Genomic DNA, 17,928 nt, shown 5'->3' with positions numbered 1-17,928 from the left:
AGCTTGAATGGATTAGGAGCAGCCTTATACCAAGAACAAGAAGGAGAACTCAGGGTGATTGCATATGCCAGCCGTGGATTAAGTGCAAGTGAAAGAAATTACCCAGTCCATAAATTAGAGTTTCTTGCTCTTAAATGGGCCATATCAGAAAAATTCCATGACTATTTGTATGGAGCAAAATTTAAAGTTACAACTGACAATAATCCCTTGACTTATGTTCTCACTTCAGCAAAGTTGGATGCTACTTCTCATCGGTGGTTGGCAGCATTGTCTAATTATAATTTTACCATTACTTATAAAGCGGGGAGAATGAATGCGGATGCAGATGGGTTATCCCGCAGACCACATGACCCTGAAATGGAAGATGATAGTGCATTAAAATTACAAGAGCGTGTCTCAGAACTATTAGCAAGAGCTAAACCTGACACTGAGGATTTGGAAGAAATATCTGTGGCTAGTTGTACGGCTGTGTGGCAAAAACATTCTGTTCATGTCATGGCACAGACAAATGAAGAGGATTCTACTGAAGATACTTTTCCAATGATTGAACTGTTGTCCTGTGATGATGGAGCCGTGCCAGATGAGTATGAATACCCAGGGTTATGGCCTGGGACATCAAGTATCCCTGGACTTTGCTCTGAAGACTGGCGAGAGATACAGAGGAAAGACAAGTTTGTTGCCCGAGTTATCCAAATAATAGAGGAAGGTAACAGGCCTAGTAGGGGAGAAGAGAAACAGGAACATTATGAAGTCCAGTTGTTGTTGAGAGAGTGGAAACGACTTCATCTGCATGAAGGGGTGCTTTATCGAAGAGTAAAAAGGAAAGAGGATTTCATTGATCAGTTAATCCTTCCACGTTCTCACAGAAGTCGAGCATTACGAGGTATCCATGATGAAGTAGGACACATGGGCATGGAAAGAACATTGGACTTAGCCAGAGACCGGTTCTATTGGCCTAAAATGGCAGCTGATGTTGACCGCAAGTGCAGGACCTGTGAAAGGTGCATCAGAAAGAAAGCTCCAGTAGAGAAAGCAGCACCTTTGGTGAATATAAAGGTTTATGCTCCAATGGAACTTCTATGTATAGACTTTTTGATGTTGGAGCCTGATGACAGAGATACACGGAATATTTTGGTGCTAACTGATTGTTTTACAGGGTATGCACAAGCCTATCCAACAAAAGATCAAACAGCCAAGACTGTGGCTGTTACTTTGTGGGAAAACTTTCTTTGCCACTATGGTTTTCCAAAGAGGATCCACAGTGATCAAGGTGCAAACTTCGAATCTGAATTAATATCTGAACTTTGCAATATCGTTGGTGTGAAATCAAGAACTACCCCTTACCATCCACGAGGAAACCCTGTGGAAAGATTTAATAGAACTTTAATAAGTATGTTGGGAACTTTAGAAGATTTTGAAAAGGCTAAGTGGAGGAAATATGTTAAACCACTGGTTCATGCATATAACTGTACCCGAAATGATAGAACTGGAGAGTCTCCCTATTTTTTAATGTTTGGTAGACAGCCCTTGTTACCAATTGATTTATGCTTTGGTATTAAGCTGCAAGGGAAATCTAAAGTAACTCACCAACAGTATGTGAAGGACCTAAAAAAAAGGCTGAAGCATGCATATGAGTTGGCTAGAAGAGAATCTGAAAAGAACCAGGAAGCTAATAAGAGGAGGTGGGATGCAAAAGTCAAAATTTCGCATATCTCAGAAGGTGACAGAGTGCTGGTTCGCAATCTCAATTTAAGAGGAAAACATAAATTAGCTGACAGATGGGAAAAGGAAATATATGTCATCATTCAACAGCTACAAGACCTCCCAGTTTATGTAGTTAGACCTGAAGATGGTGATGGTCCTCAAAGGACATTGCATCGTGATCTGTTGCGGCCATGTGGGTTCATTTCAGCTATGGAGGGGGAAGAAGTTCAGCTAGTTGCTCACTCTGATCATGACCTGCCAGTTGTTGAACTGAATCCTGAAGCAATAGAGTTTGAACCAAAAGATTCCAGCTTTTCACCAGATAATTGGCAGCCAAATGCAGAAAGTACAGTGTTGCTGGATTCCAATGATACAGTACCGTATACTCAAGGGGATGAGCTAGTTGATGTGTCCGTTGAATTTCCAGGGATTGAAATGGAGGATAGACGTGTTGAAACATCAAGTACGGGCACATCAGTTCTGGAAGTTGAATCTGAAAACTTGCCTCGCAGACCGCAACGGCAGAGACAGATTCCTACAAGATTTAATGATTATGTATGTGGTGTACACAAATTAGCCCCACCGCACAGAAGGATGTCGGGGACGACATCGGTTTAGTAGGGGAGAATGTAACCCTGCCAATATTATGGGCTTTAGGACCCAGGGGGGCTCACTGAGCATGGGCAGTTAGGTAGGTTACTGACTGCAACTGCCACACCCCTCAGTCGGTTGGGCTGGCTAGGAATAGGGAAGCCAGAGTTAAACTGAGGGGACTAATTATTTCCCTTTACAGGTATGTGTGGGTCCTGTTAGAAAGAAAGGGGCACACTAGAATTTTCCCTGAAAGAGTTATGTTAATAAAATGATTTTAAGGGATAGTTTAGACACACCCGTGAGTCGGTTGGGCTGGCTAGGAATAGGGAAGCCAGAGTTAAACTGAGGGGACTAATTATTTCCCTTTACAGACTGGGAAGAGAGAAGAAGGCCTTCAACATCTGCAGCAGCATTCGTGAAGCAACAACCCTGCAGTTAAACTTTAAGTTGTGGACTTTTCCTTCCTTGTTATTGCACTTGATGTTATTTACCAATGTACAGCGTGTCCTTCCTGAAAGGCACTGAAGATTTTGTGTATTGTGTTTGTGTTTGTAATTGTTTGGTTACTTGAAGTTATATGTTGTGCTGTTGTATTAAATGTTTTATTTTATTGTAAGCAACTTCACAGTTGTCCACAAGTAGTGCTGTCAATTTATTGAAATCAGAACCCCCCCCTTATCCTCTAGTAGGGATTTGTGTCAACAGGGTTACACAAACACAGCACACTGCCCCCTCCTCACATGAAACCACCCAGATAGCAGCACTCCCCCTCTCTCTCACACACACACTCTACCCTCCATTCCCTCTCCCCCACACAAACAAATAGGTACCTCTTTGCCCCTGTTGGTTTCGGTCCCACTATGGCCATTTTACTTTAAGTGGAGGCTACACCCTAGAAAGTTAAATCTGCCAATCAGACATGTATGGTTTTCATTTTCTCCTTCTCAACCCTCGCTTGAGGCACGTGCGTGGAGGAGAGCAATTAAGCTTAGGTTCAAGTTGTCCGACCGACGCTAACCTTCTGTCCCAGGCGGGGTTTCTCCATCTTATTCTCAAGGATCCGGCCCCCAACCCTTGGCTGACTCTTCTAGCTCAAAACTTAAAAGTATTGGGACTTCCAATTTCTATTCCCTCTGATAATCTTGCGCCATCTCAATCAGTGGCAATTTTGAAGAGGCTGAAGGAGTTAGATTGGGCCAGCACGGTTGTGAGGGCCAGACGTACTTGTTCCGGTTTGGTGTTGGGGCTCCCTCCACCAGAGAAGCTTCCAGATTTCCATAATACGGTTCCAATTTCTTCACATCGTCGGGCTTTTCTTTTAGCTCGTCTAAATGCCTTTCCATCTATGGTCATGTTGGGCAGATTTAGTGGGATACCTTACCCAGATCGTCTCTGCTTATGCAATATGGGCGAAATTGAAACTTTGGACCACTTGATGCTCCGTTGTCCTCGCTGGTCTCAGGACAGAGAGGTTTTTATTGCTCCAATTCTTACTAGCTTGAACCTCCCTTCACATGCCTGGGTGTTGCCATTTTTGCTTGGCGATTTAAACAATGGTTTGGTAACATCGAATGTGGCTCGTTTTTTTGGCCAGAGTGGTTGCACTTAAGAAGAAACAACTTTCAGTGCCTACCTCTGGCAACTTTTAGTCAGTTCACTCTGTTTATTTTAGCTAGGAATTTTATCTATTGGGCTGACGCCTGGTTTTTAGCACTGTTGATTTAATATTGTCTTATGTTTACTATGTTTTATGTTTCCTATCCTTCCTTTGTGTTCCCCTCCCTCTTTCCTTGGTCCAAGACTGTGGTCATAGACCTAATAAATTATTATTATTATTATTATTATTTTCTCCTTCTGAGGTATAGTCCTGCTTAACTGGAGTACGTTTGTTTATTGAGTGTCTTTTAATCCCATCCTTCCTCCAAGCAGCTCAAGGCAGTATACATTATTTCCCCTTGTCCCAATTCATCCTCAAAGCAAACCCACTGAGGTAAATTAGGTAGAGAGAAAGCGACTGGCCAACAGGACTTTGAACATACTATCCTCTATACATTAGATGGTTGCAAGGCGGGGAAATCGAACAAAGTTATTCCCAAACCGAAATTTGTAAGGGAATTACAATCTGAATAATTCATATAAAAATCCTAACTGGCCTAGAATTCTGTGGCTATTATCAAGTTCAATATTCCATGTGGAACGGGCCAGCCAGACGCCCTACAACACATTATCTTAGATTGTTGTTTACATGAAGAACCCCGTAAAAATTTATATCACCCTTAATCAGCAAACGGATGGCCCCTTATAGAACATCCACTTGCCAATTCTTGCTGAACGACATTACAACTGATGTTACGGTGAAGATGGCGGAGGTTTTGGCAGAAGTTCTTAAGGTTAAGATTCAAACTTATTTTTAATCTAGATATGTACTATCTGTTTATCTCTAACCTTGTGACCATCAATATTATGCCAATAAAGGTTATCTGATTCTGAAGTGCAATATAATCTTAAAACATAAAGACAGAGAACAAATAAGTTTCTGCATATGTATATATAGATTTATTTTTTGCAAAGGGTTACAGGCACTTCCACATTGACAAAAAAGTTGTAGTACATTTTGACTTCAGATGTAACTTCTGTTTTCTAGCTTGTTCAGTTGGAGGAAATTACCTGAAATAATAAACATAAAGTCACTAAGCCAAGCATTCTTTTTTTAAAAACAGCTCTAGAAATGCAGATTTTGATACTAAAATAATAGATGAATCCTATGGCAATGAAAAGTTTTAGCAGAAGAAGATCCACTTGAAAGAAACTATTGAGGATTCCAGCTCTGCTTCTTGATATTATTTTGGGTGTTTATGTACACATATGTACACATGTACACATACTGCCAACCAGTTAACTGAAGGGCCAGTGTGTCATTTCTCAGCAAGGAGAAGAGCTGGTTTTTATATGCTGATTTCCCCAACCACTTAAGGAAGAATCAAACCGGCTTACAATCACCATCCCTTCCCCTCCCCACAACAGACACCCTGTGAGGTAGGTGGGGAGCTGAGAGTGTGACTAGACCAAGGTTACCCAGCTGGCTTCATGTGTAGGAGTAGGGAAACAAATCCAGTTAACCAGATTAGCCTCCACAGCTCATGGGGAGGAATGGGGAATCAAACCCGGTTCTCCAGATTAGAGTCCACTGCTCTTAATCACCATACCATGTTGGGTTGCCAAGCTCCAGGTGAGACCTGGTGATCTGGAATTACAGCTGATCTCCAGACGACAGAGATCTGTTCCCCTGGAGAAAATGACTACTTTGGGGGGCAGACTCTGTGGCATTACAACCTGCTAAGGTTCCTCCCTTCCCCATACCCCACGCTCCCCAGGCTTCACACCCAAATCTCCAGGAATTTCCTAAATTGGAATTGGCAACCATATTTCTCAGCAAGGAAGGGGAACCTGCTTAGCCTCCACAACATACAATCCTTTCTCTCACACAACCAAATGGCTGCCATTCACTCTTATGGTGCTGTACTTGTGGAAACTTGTGCAAACCTCTGTGGTGTGTCCAAGACCTGCACTGTGCTGCTGATGCCGAATGGCTGGTCCCTCACTGATGGAAATTCCACTGGGGTGATGTGTCTCTGCACATAAACATACTGTTCTCTCTAGGGCTTCCTAAAATACACCCCCTCACTTTATACATAACATCTTAGGGTTGCCAGCTCTGGGTCTGGAAATACATGGAGATTTTAGGGGGGGAGCCTGAGGAGGGGTGGGATTTGGGGAGGGGAGGGACTTCAGTGGGGTATAATGCCATAAAATCCACCTTCTAAAGCATCCATTTTGTCCAGGTATTTCTAAACCCAAAGCTGGCAGCCCTACAACTGATCTCTGTTGCCTGGAGATTAGTTATAATAGCTAGAGATTTCCAGCCACCACCCGGGGGTTGGCAACCCTAATACATCAGTCGGTCTATTACTGAAGTGTGCCCTGCTTGGTGACTAATAGGGTTGTCAGCTCTCTCTTTGCCACCGGCGGGAGATGTTTGGGGCAGAGCCTGAGGAGGGCAGGGTTTGGGGAGGGGAGGGACTTCAATGCCATAGAGTCCAATTGCCAAAGTGGCCATTATCTCCAGGTGAACTGATCTCGATCAGTTGTAATAGCAGGAGATCTCCAGCTATTACCTGGAGGTTGGCATCTCTATGGGTGACCTTGGGCCAGTTACACACACTCAGCTTAATTTACCTCACAGAATTGTTGTGAGGATAAAAATGAAGGAGATGAGAATGATTAAGCCACTGTGGGTTCCCAGTGAGGAGAAAAGTGGGGTGTATAAATGAATTAAATAAATAAAATGAATAATTATTTTATCCCAGTTGTCCTCCAAGTTGCTTGAGGCAGCATACCATTTCAGCCTGTGAACTACACTGTGAGGTAGGTTAGGCTGCAAGAGTTAGTGCAACAAACCCAGGAGCACAACGGGGACGGGCATTTGCTATTAAGCTCCCATATATAACTTACCGATGGTGCTAAGGGGCATATTTACACTTAAACTGATTTAATAGTTACCCCCCCCCAAAAAAAAAACCCTGGGAATTGTAGAGTTCTGCAAGAAGGCTAGAAAAGATAAGCGTTTCCCAAGGGTCAAAGTGCCAATTGGGTGACCAGGGCATTCCCTCATCACATGAGGGCTATTGCTGTCCTTCCTAAAATGCAGATTAATATGATATGTGTTTGTGTGTGTGTGTGTGCACGCACATAGCATTTCCTGTTCATCCTTTCCCAATGCAAGTTGGCATTTCATTCTGACAGTGTTTCTCCCCATTTCTGGGGACAGAATTCCATTCAAATTAGTCTTGTGTTTTTAATTTTGCCTTTTGTCCTTTGCTCAACAACTGCAGTCTGCTGTCCCCCTCTCCCAAGCCATTGCTCCGGGATCAGCACACCATGGGGAACACAGCATGGGAGTAAGGTGGGAGGGGGGCTGGGGGGGGTCTGCAGTGGATGGGAGGAAAAGGTAAAAATGCAACAATCATTTTTTTTCTGCTGGCATCTTCCACCACTAGAAAACATGGCTAGGATAGACCTCTCAGTATAGGGCTGCCAGCTTCCAGGTGGATTCTGGAGATCGCCCGGAGTTACAATTGATCTCCAGATGTCAGAGATCAGTTCCCTTAGACAGAATGGCAGCTTTGGAAGGTGGACTCTGTGGCACCATGTCCCTGTCGAGCCTCTCTCCTTTCCAAATCCCATCCTCCCCCAAGGCCCCACAACCAAATCTCCAGGAATTTCTCAACCTGGAGTTGGCAACCATGTACCATATGCGCTTCTAATATCCTCTTTAATTGCTTCGCCATTGATGTATATTGCAATAAACTTACATCTTTGATCCAGCAAATGTAGGCAGAGACACGGGCGAACACGGAGGGTTTCCGATAGTCGGAGCAGGATAAGGAACCATAGCTAAGGACTCCATGAACATAGTATTTGCCATTCACCCGGCAATTCAGAGGTCCCCCAGAATCTGACTGGAGAACAGAGCAGAGAAGGAAGGCAAGCATTACCCACATTTCTGATGTATTCCTTTCTCTTCGACAAGAAGGAAATTTCTCTATAGTTAAGCAACCTTTGCAGCTGTCTCAAATCAAACCGGCTTTATTGAAAATGTGCCACTCAGGCAATGCACGGTGCCCTTTGAGAAACCAAACTCAATCAGCCAAAAAATGAGAAGTTGACAAACAAGGGAAAGAGTTTACTGCATTTCAAGTGAATGATTTCCCCAAAGCAACTTGAACAGGCTTTTGAAAAGGGACTGGATGTTATTGCAAACAGGATGCATGGGTGCAAATTCACCTCAGTCTGACTATCCACTGAATACCCCCCCCTCTCTTTAATCTCTGAGATTTTAGAGAAAGCTTAATCTCCACACTAAAATTATCTCTGAATCTGTCCCTCCTATAAGCAAATAGGAAAAGTAAAGGGCTTTCTTGAGAAACCTTATGTGGTGCAACAACAAGCACAAGCATAGAGCTTTTTTGGGGGGGGGGGTGGCTACCTCTTAATTAAAGAAGGGGCAACCTCAGAAAAATATTATACGCGTTGGGTTCTCATGAGGGTTAGAGGAACAGAGAAATTTCTCCCTGACATAAATCTCCCTCTGCAGGTAGAATCATACAGCTGGAAGGGGCCATACAGGCCATCTAGCCCAACCCCCTGCTAAATGCAGAATTAACCTAGAGCATCCCTGACAAGTGTTCGTCCAGCTTCTACTTATAAAGACTGCCAGAGAGGGGGAGCTCACCACCTCCGCAGGAAGCTGATTCCACTGTTGAACAACTCTTAATGTAAATTCCTCCCCCCTAATATCCAGCCAGTACCTTTCCCCTCACAATTTAAACCCATTATTGCGAGTCCTATCCTCTGCTGCCAACAGTAACAGCTCCCTGCCCTCTTCTAAGTGACAGCCCTCCAAATACTGAAAGAATGCAATCCTGTCCCTCCTCAACCTCCTCTTCTCCAGACTAAACATTCCCAACTCCCTCAGCCTTTCCTCATAGGGCTTGGTCTCCAGGTGTAAGGGTTTTAAGATATTAGGGGCTTAAACCTCAAGTAGCTCTCTGGAGATGGAGCATATAAACCAGGGGTGGGGAACATCAGGCCCTGGGGCTGTTTAAGGCCCGTGAAATCATTTGGTCTGGCCCTTTGTGGGTCCTGGCAGATCTCTAGCTCAGAAGGATCTAACACTGGTTATCCGCCCCCTCCTGCGGACAGGAATAGCCTCTATTCAAGGCAGATGTGAGTTTGTTTTGCGAGAAAAGGAACCTTCCCCCCCCCCTTGCAGAAGAGTCATTAGCTATGGAGCTGCTAGGACCGTCCAAGAAACTGCGATAACCCTTTCCCTCCCGGGCCATGGAGAAACGTATTCCCTCTGTACTACTGGGGGCGGAAGTGGTGACAATGGAGGGGTTAAAGGGGGCAGGGACAGAATGCATGTGGGGGGGGCCTTCTTAGCCAGTGTGTCCTCATTTCATCCCTGCAGGTGGAGGTAGCAGGAGCCAGCTGTAGAATCTGGCCCCACCACAAGGAGCAGGAGCAACTCCGTCTTACAGCTGAACGGCTACGCCCGGCTGGTGCAACAGACCATCCTGTGCCACCAGGTGGGCAAGTGCACCACTGGTTGGATGCCTGCCTGGGTCCCCATGCGCGGTGGGGGGGTCATCTGGCTAATTTTTAAGTTGATAATTTTGTATGGCCCGAGAATGATGTTATAAATATCCAAATGACCCTTGGCGGAAAAAAGGTTCCCCACCCCTGGTATAAGCAGACCTTTCTCCCATCCCCTTCTGTCCCCACCTCTTTAGCCAAGGATCACCTACCCCTCAACATTCTGTGGGGATCTTGCTGGAAAATGAGAATGTTTAGTCCATATCAGGCCATTTGAGGAGGAGTCTCCTTTCTAACTGCACAAATGAATGGCTTGGATCCACTGGAGCATTTCTGTGGACGAATATCCATCTACAATGTGGCTTTCTCAATTACCCCCTCCTATTGCCGCCCAAAATGCCCCCTGAATGTTGGTCCTGGGTACTTCAGGGGGTCATTTTGGTGTGCACCAGGAGGGAGGAGGCACGAAGTTTGTGCTCTGTCTACAGAAATTCTTGCATCTGTGGAAATGCACTGTTGGACCCAACCTAATATATTTCTGCAAATCTGGGGAGTCCTCTACAGAAATCTTGACTTTCCTTTGTGGTAGCCTTGAGTCCTCTCTAGCACTTGGCCATCAGGTTTCATGTCAGAAGGAGATATACATTCTGGTAGTAGTTAGTAGACAACTTTGAATTTGCAACTTGCTACTATTTTTTTTGTCTGAGTCATTACCAGAATTAATACAGCGATGTTAATACAGCGATGATTGTTATGCAGAGTAAGGAAAAGCACTTCAAAAGGTACTGCCCATATATTTTGAAGCATATGCTTACAACCATGAGGCCTAGAGCTCACCACCTCCCCCTCACTGGCAGAGATATCCAACTTTCCCACACACCATTTTTCTGACCCAAAATGGCCCCAAATGGGGGCCACTATTTGGCCTGCTAGGGAAATGCTATGGTTGTCAACCACCAGGTAAGACCTGGAAATTTCCCAGAATTGTAATTGATATCAAGACTACAGAGATCAACTCCCTTGGGGACAACAGCTGCCCTGGAAGGTGGACGCTGTGTCATTATACCCCACTGAGGTCACTCCCTTCCCCAAACCTAGGGTTGCCAGATTCCCCCCTGGCCAGCAGCAGGGGATGGGGGGGCTTAGGGTGTCCAGCTCCAGGTTAGGAAACTTCTAGAGATTTGGAGATGCAGCCTGAGGAGGACAGGGATCTCAGTGGGGTACAATGCCATAGACGCCACCCTCCAAATCATCCATTTTTTCCCCTGGGGAATGGATATCCATAGTCTGGAGATGAGGTGTAATTCTGGGAGATCCCCAGGCCCCACCTGGAAACCTCACCCTCCTCAGGTTCCACCCAGCCCAGAGTTGGAAACCCTATTTCATGCACATGCAGCTAACTTGTTAAAAAAGCAACATCTAGTCTGGCTCTTCAATATGCTTGTGGTTTGTTTTCCCCCAGCATGCAATTACCTGGCATCCATCACGTTTGCCATCCCCTCCAGCACACACCATGGAGTCCTTGAGCGATGGGCCCCAGTAGGCCGGAGTGGAGCAGGTTGCATGACTCACCACAGGAAGATAGGCTTGCTGCAGGACTGAGGCCAGCTGGCCATTAGCTGTGCAAAACCACAGGGTAGATGAGGATGTAGCTTCCTTGAAAAGATAACGATTTATTTCCCTACCACCTTCTTTTCCCTCCTAGTCAAGTGGGTGGAGAATTCCCAGTGGTGCTGGTCATGATGACAGGGATCCTTTTTTTTTTTTTTTTAAAGGAACATTTGGAACTAATGAACGATTTATTATTGGAACATGCTACAACATGCCTTCCATTTCCTTATGCGTGCATCACTGCTGTTATCATCACAGAATTGACAACTGCACATGATTTGTCAGGACAGGGGTTCTCAAACGATTTCCTCCAGCTTTAAAACATTGGTGAACCCTCTATTGAGCAGAGCAGTGGCATCTACAGGGAGCTTCTCCGGTAGGTGGAGGAGAAACGGGTGCTCTTGATCGGGATCTGGGGGTCTGGAGTGAGTCAGGACTACTCACTTGGGCCTCTGCTGTTTTCACTCATCTTTCTTTCGTTCTCCTATTCTTCTCTTTTCCTTTCAGTAGTGGGTGGGGGTATAGCCTGCCCAACAAAAGACTATGTTCTCCCTGAAGGGACATATGTCTCAATATCAACAATTAAACAAGCTGCAGCTATTAAAGCACAACAATGACCAGGCAGTCTGCCTAGTAAGGCTCCCTTCTTCTGTGGCACTACGACCGCCATAGGGAAAAGCAGTTGGACAGATCTACCCTGGACTGCAGAGCATCAATAGTTTGGATAAGGTTCGTTAAAAATACAACACATGGAGCTTTGGAGTGGGCTAGAACTTGCCATAAAGTCCCACCTGCAAAGATGCAATCAGTTCCAGCATTGTTTATCTACTGAACTTGTCGTTTATCTATTGCACCCATCATATTTCACACATCATATTTCACACCAGATTTGATCCAGAAAGGTTTGAATTGGGAATCAATAAGATCAAAAGCATGGGCATCTAGGTCTTGAGCAAAATGGACCAGAGAGAAGGCTTTGATACTCTCTCCTGGTTCCTTGTGAGAGTTACAGTAACACTCACTTTTGGTATACCCCCAGCCAGTGAGGTAACAGGGATTGTTGTTGGGGAGGATCTGTCCAGATGGGGGCAAAGATCCAAGCTGCACATAGTTGTTGAGAACTGCACTCTGAGAGAGACGGAGCAGCGCAATGTCATTGCTGTCAGGGAAGAGAAGAAACAATGGGTAGTGGGATGGAAAGACACAAAACAAATGACTGGCCTTTCTGTAAAGACCACACCAGAAACCAGAACTGCTGCTTTATTTATTTACCACTCTTCATCTTTCTGTGCATGGAAATGTCAGTGCTATCCAATGCAATGTTAGACCCTTCTAATCCCACTGATTTCAGTTGTCTTAGAAAGGTGTAACTCTGTTTAGGATTGCACCTGTTGGGCAGCTAACAAGAATTCAAAATGCAATAAAATTATCTGGGTAACCAAAAGCTAGCTAGCTAGATAATTTATTTAAGGCCCTTAGGCAGATAAAACAAGATAAAACAGAAATAACCAAAAGCAAAATGCAGCACATGTCTAAGAAACCCGTTCAAGGCTGCACCCAACAGATCACACCGGTCCTTTTGCTAAGCACAAACATTTGTGAAAGTTTAAAGGGACAGATTTTAACAGGCTATTGTGGAAGGAATGGTGGATAGTAGAAAAGGCAATGAAGTATTTATTTATTTGCTTTGGTTTTTTACATTCTGTCCTTCCCCATAAAAACTCTTGAGTGCCATAAATGACCTCCTCCTCTTTATCATCACAACATTTTATCATCACAACACACTTTGAGGTTGGTTAGGCTAAAGGATGTCGAGTGCTTTTGGAAATTACAATAAACTGCAGTTTGTAGAAACTGCCGTTTGTTGCACAAACCCTGGTTTGTCTACCACAGGTGCATAACAGACCATAATTGGTTAAAAAATCCCTCCTTGGGTGCCCTCCCAAGCTCCCTAGCATTTCTAGGCTGCTGGCAAAGCCTCGTGATATGTGCTGTGTGATTTCTGTTGGCTGGCTGCAGAAAATGGGAGGGCACCAGGAGAGAAGAAACTTCTTATAGATCTTCAGGTCACGCTCAAGTCTATGGCCTTTTATGCAGGGACATTTCCCCGGGGTCAACCCCGCTGACTGCTTTGGGGCTTCCTTTTGAGGTCACCCCACTCTCCCTGCACGTTTTGCCTGTGTTTTCCAGATTCCAGCTAAAACAGCATCTGGAAAACACAGGGAAAACATGTGGGGAGAGCAGGGCAACCTCTGATAGTCAGAAAAGGCCTGCATAATCAAAAGGAAGCCCCAAAGCAGTCAATGGTGGTGACTGCGGGGAAACCCCCCTGCATAAAAGGCCTAAGTTGATTGCCAGACTCTGTGTTTACGTGCTTCACTAAATTTTGGTTATGCCTAGAACTCTTGCATGTCTAAAACAGCTGATTTAATCCTGGGCACTACATGATCTGATGCATACTCCAGCAGGCTGATTTACTTGGTTAATATTTTCAGGATAACACTTACCCTTCCTCAGGATCGCCATTCCAATTTGGGTGCCTGAAGATACGGTCCACATGTAAATACTGCTCTGTGCCTTCGTGTTGATTAATGTTGTGGTCACCAGCAACCACACGAAAATTCATTTTACTGGAGCTAAAAGGGCATGGAAATGGAATGGTTATATTTACCATTTACAATCCTTCTACAAGACCCTAGCATATTCTTCACCTCTGGTGTTTGGCAGAATATATGAAGAGTTCAGAACTGAATCAAAGTTTCAGAACCAGAGCATGGCAGGGAGGAAGACATATCCTGTTTCCAATGGGTCTGGTGTGCAACAGGTATGGTCCTTCCCCGAGGTTGCCAACCTCCAGGTGGGGCCTGGAGGTCTCTTGGAATTACATGTGATCTCCAGACTACAGAGATCAGAACCCCTGGAGAAAATGGCTGTTTTGTAGGCTGGAACCTGCTAAAAGAAGCCTCTGAAATTGGAATGATAAAAGGTCAACAATGAGTGGATGCGAGTGGATAAGTGTGGCTTATAGGGTTGCCAGGTCCCTCTTCACCACCAGTAGGAGGCTCTTGGGGCAGAGCCTGAGGAGGGTGGGGTTTGGGGAGGGGAGGGGCTTCAACGTCCAATTGCCAAAGCGGCCATTTTCTCCAGGTGAACAGATATTAACTTGAGATCAGTTGTAATAGCGGGAGATCTCCAGCCACTACCTGGAAGTTACAATGGCCAAAATTTGTATTAAACTGCTTAATGAAATAATTACTCAGTAAGCTCCACTAATTACATGTAATATATTCTTTTAAACATACACCACAAATCAAATCAAGATTGTTACACCCATTCAACCAGCAACTGCAAACAATTTTACAAATTGCTTTCTCAGTTAGGCAAAGAAGATCTTCTCACCTGTCCACACAGTGAGATGCTGTCAGTACCCAGTTTCGCCTCACCAGTGTCCCGCCGCAATGATGCATCCAGCGTCCGCCTGAATAGTACTGGAGGGAAATCTAGATAGGAGGAGAGTTGAGAGAGTGTTGGATTGTTATTCTTTTGCCCACCAAAAGGAACACAAGATGTCTCCATAGTCAGATTAGTGATACAACTGGAGCAAGTCATCTATCCAAGAGGCACTCATGTGCAGACCCCTTATTAAAAGCATTCACAGTTAGGTAAGGGCCCGAGTCATACCACTCCCCTCAGCAAAATTGGAAGCCTCCCTCAAGGCTAAGAAGCCTTCTTCCAATGCAAGTGGCTTTTCCTCTGATGGAAGTTGGAGCGAGCCCTCCTTTGACTCAAACTTTGCTAAGGAGAGTAATGTGATACAGGCCAGTGAGTATCTTCCTCCCTGTGGTTCCATTCTCCAAGCCTGCTTTTTTTTTCCTGTAAGGAAAATGGATACAGGTCCCAAGTGAAACTGAAAAGGCCTTCCATTCATTGCCTGCACTGTGCCCTTAATGCTAGGCATCAGATAAGGAGGCAGCACAGTTTAAACAAAAGCACAGTTTAATCAGTCAGGTTCTTTCTCAGTATAGGGCTGCAGTCACAACACCCTTCCTTTCTCCCTGTTCCCACTCATACCAAGTCCTGGAGTGGATTTGGGAAGTCTAAAACTCTGGCTCAGATTCAAGGGACAGAGTTGTCAAAAACACCAGTCTGCAAAAAAAGAAATGGTGCATTCACCTGTGACGGCCATGAATGCTTCCGTGCATCGTTGCCTCCAACAATTTCTCCATGGTCCTCAAGCAACTCCTCTGAACAACATCCTTCAGGGATAAAACAGTGTCAAAAGGCATGATCTCAGCGGACTACAGCCATTAGAGACCTGAGAAACAGCCAGCAGTGGCTACAGGGAGAACCCAGTAAGACAACTGTATCAGGTCACTTGTCATGTATTAGGGAACTGATTCCTCCTGATTCCTCCTCCTCAGATGAAGAAACCGAAGAACCGTAAGAAGGTGAGGATGAGGTCTTTGAACTACCCAGAAGGAATCATCCATGTTGGCAACTATATAGGGAACACTCCAGCCCCCACCTGGAGCTTGGCAATCCTAGCTGCAAACTTGGTGGGGAATGGAAGCATTTCATAGTATTTGGGGGGTCTGGTACTTTTGTTGCTGGGTTTGCATGATGGTTGCTATTTTCACCTCATATGCTGGTCTTACTAGTATATTGGGACCAGCGACAGTAAGTTTGAGGATTGGCAGCAGCGAAGACTGGTGTGGAGATATCCAGCATGGCAGTCATCTGCAACCCACCAAGATTTCCAGTGAAAGCTAGTGTCTAAAAAGATCCTTCAAAGTGCAATCCTAAACACAGCTACACTCGAACACATGAAGCAGCCTTCTACGGAGTCAGATCATTGGTACATCAAGGTCATTATTGTGTACTCAGACTGGCAGTGGCTCTCCAGGGTCTCAGGTAGAGGTATTTCACATGGAGACATGAAGCTGCCTTATACTGAATCAGACCACTGGTCCATCAACGTCAACACTGTCTACTCAGACTGGTAGCAGCTCTCCATGGTTTTTAGTTGAGGTCTTTCACATCATCTACTACCTAGTCCTTACAACTGGAAGTGTTGGGGATTGAACTTGGTGGTGGGGATTGATTTTGGGACCTTTGGTATACTAAGCAGATGCTTTACTACTGAGCCACAGCCTCACCCTTAAGTTCATTGAAGTCAATGGATGTAGAAGGCTTTATCTGTCTAGGATTGCGCTGTAAATGTATTATGGCATACAGAATAAGTTGGCACAAGATTCTGTGGTGGCTAGTTGCCAAGAAATGCAGAAATTTAATATTCTGAAGTAAATTAAATACACGAAAGACCTCCAAAAAAAACCCCTCAGTCACATTACTGCTACTCTGGAAAGATCTAAGACCTCCCTGATTGAGTGTCAAACTGGAAATCACAATATAAAATCTGGAATGACTTGCAGTGAGTTGCCATTCATTGAAGTGGCTTCATGTCATTCTCTGTTGACTTCATCAGAATTCTTTGCTGGGGGCTGAGCAAACACAAAATGGTGTAGACATCCTGGGCTTGGAATTAAGGGCTTACATCATAACACATAATGGTGGTGGCTGTCGAATTGCAACTGAATCATGGCAACCCCTGATGGGTTTTCATGGCAAGAGATGAGCAGAGGTAGTTGGCCATTGCCTTCCTCCACATAGCAACCCCAGTCTTCCTTGGTGGTTTCCCATCCGAGTGTTGACCATGGCTGACCCTACAAGCTCCGACAAACTAGGGCTAGTCAGGGCTATACAGGCTGCCGGCATTAACTTTAAATTAATATCCACATAGAAAAACTAAGTCCACACACAAAGTTCAACTAATCCGAGGAAAGAGATTATAATAAATTCATCTACTCGAAGAGGCGAAGAGGTGAAGTTCTTAACAGAGGAAAAATGGAAAGAGGCATAAAAAAGTACAATGATGTTAGTAAATGGGAAAAAAAGTTTTCAGCCCTGACAAAATATTCCACATCAGAAATACTCACCACAGAGGACAACAGCAGCCAAAATGAGAAGCCCCAGCATGGTGACTGAGTGCTTGACAAGTTGACATGGCTTTAGTGTTTCACTCCTTTTATACTTTAGGAATCGGCTTCCCAGGTCCCTCTTCGCCACCGGTGGGAGGTTTTTGGGGCGGAGCCTGAGGTGGGCGGCGTTTGGGGAGGGGAGGGACTCAATTGCCAAAGTGGTCATTTTCTCCAGGTGAACTGCTCTCTATCGGCTGGAGATCAGTTGTAATAGCAGCAGATCTCCAGCTACTACCTGGAGGATGGGAACCCTATCACCAGGATAGCAGAGATAAAGTCAGCCCTTCTCGGAGGGGGCATTATGGCAAGACGTACAGGTGACTCAGAAAGACAAACATCGAATGGCCTTGCTCCATTACTATTTTTTTTAATTATGTTTAAGCACCAAGCTAAACAATCAATTGAATTAAATTAAATTATATATCTTCCTAGAGTAGGAAGAAGTTTGGGGCTTTTAACCCCCTCACTCCAAGTTTAGAGGGGCAGGAAATTAAAGGAGATGCTCCTAACCTGAATAGACCTGAAAACATGTACATTTGAATCCTTATTTGATTTGCTTTATAATTTTTCATAATGGCAGAGGCAGTTATGGTCAGGAGAAAAAAAGAAGTGCAAGTGAGTCAAAGTACTGAATTTAATACTTATAGTGTTGCCTACAATTAATCAACATCCTTTTAAAAAGAATCCCTTGGGAATAAATTTCAAAGGAATTTTCCCCCCCCAAAATAGTCACCAGCATAGATTACATTTAGGATTTCACATATATGCAAACACTGAATGAGGATGTGGGTGTAGACCTCCACCTTTTAACCAATATTTTAATCAT

General features: G+C 44.6%; 1 protein-coding gene across 1 annotated transcript; it reads right to left on the bottom strand.

Annotated features, from left to right (window-relative positions):
* Positions 1-947: 947 nt before the first annotated feature.
* LOC130477273 (chymotrypsin-like elastase family member 1) lies at positions 948-17,100 on the bottom strand. The gene is made up of 8 exons (XM_056849257.1): positions 17,061-17,100; positions 15,238-15,320; positions 14,464-14,564; positions 13,572-13,694; positions 12,087-12,223; positions 10,927-11,072; positions 7,608-7,817; positions 948-992 (listed from the first exon to the last, which is right to left on the bottom strand). The coding sequence occupies exons 1-8, from the start codon at positions 17,098-17,100 to the stop codon at positions 948-950; spliced, it is 885 nt and encodes a 294-aa protein (XP_056705235.1).
* Positions 17,101-17,928: the final 828 nt, after the last annotated feature.

The sequence above is a fragment of the Euleptes europaea genome, chromosome 1 (assembly GCF_029931775.1).
Source record: "Euleptes europaea isolate rEulEur1 chromosome 1, rEulEur1.hap1, whole genome shotgun sequence".
Lineage (NCBI taxonomy): Eukaryota > Metazoa > Chordata > Lepidosauria > Squamata > Sphaerodactylidae > Euleptes > Euleptes europaea.
Note: the sequence above shows the minus strand (reverse complement) of the source record. Positions and strands in the feature narration are given on the sequence as shown.

Coding starts and splice junctions, on each gene's coding strand:
- LOC130477273 (XM_056849257.1), bottom strand. CDS start 17,100: ATGCTGGGGCTTCTCATTTTGGCTGCTGTTGTCCTCTGTG. Junction 13,695..14,463: donor GCATCTCACTGTGTGGACAG/GTGAGAAGATCT, acceptor TTTTAGCTCCAG/TAAAATGAATTTTCGTGTGG. Junction 12,224..13,571: donor AATGGCGATCCTGAGGAAGG/GTAAGTGTTATC, acceptor CTTCCCTGACAG/CAATGACATTGCGCTGCTCC.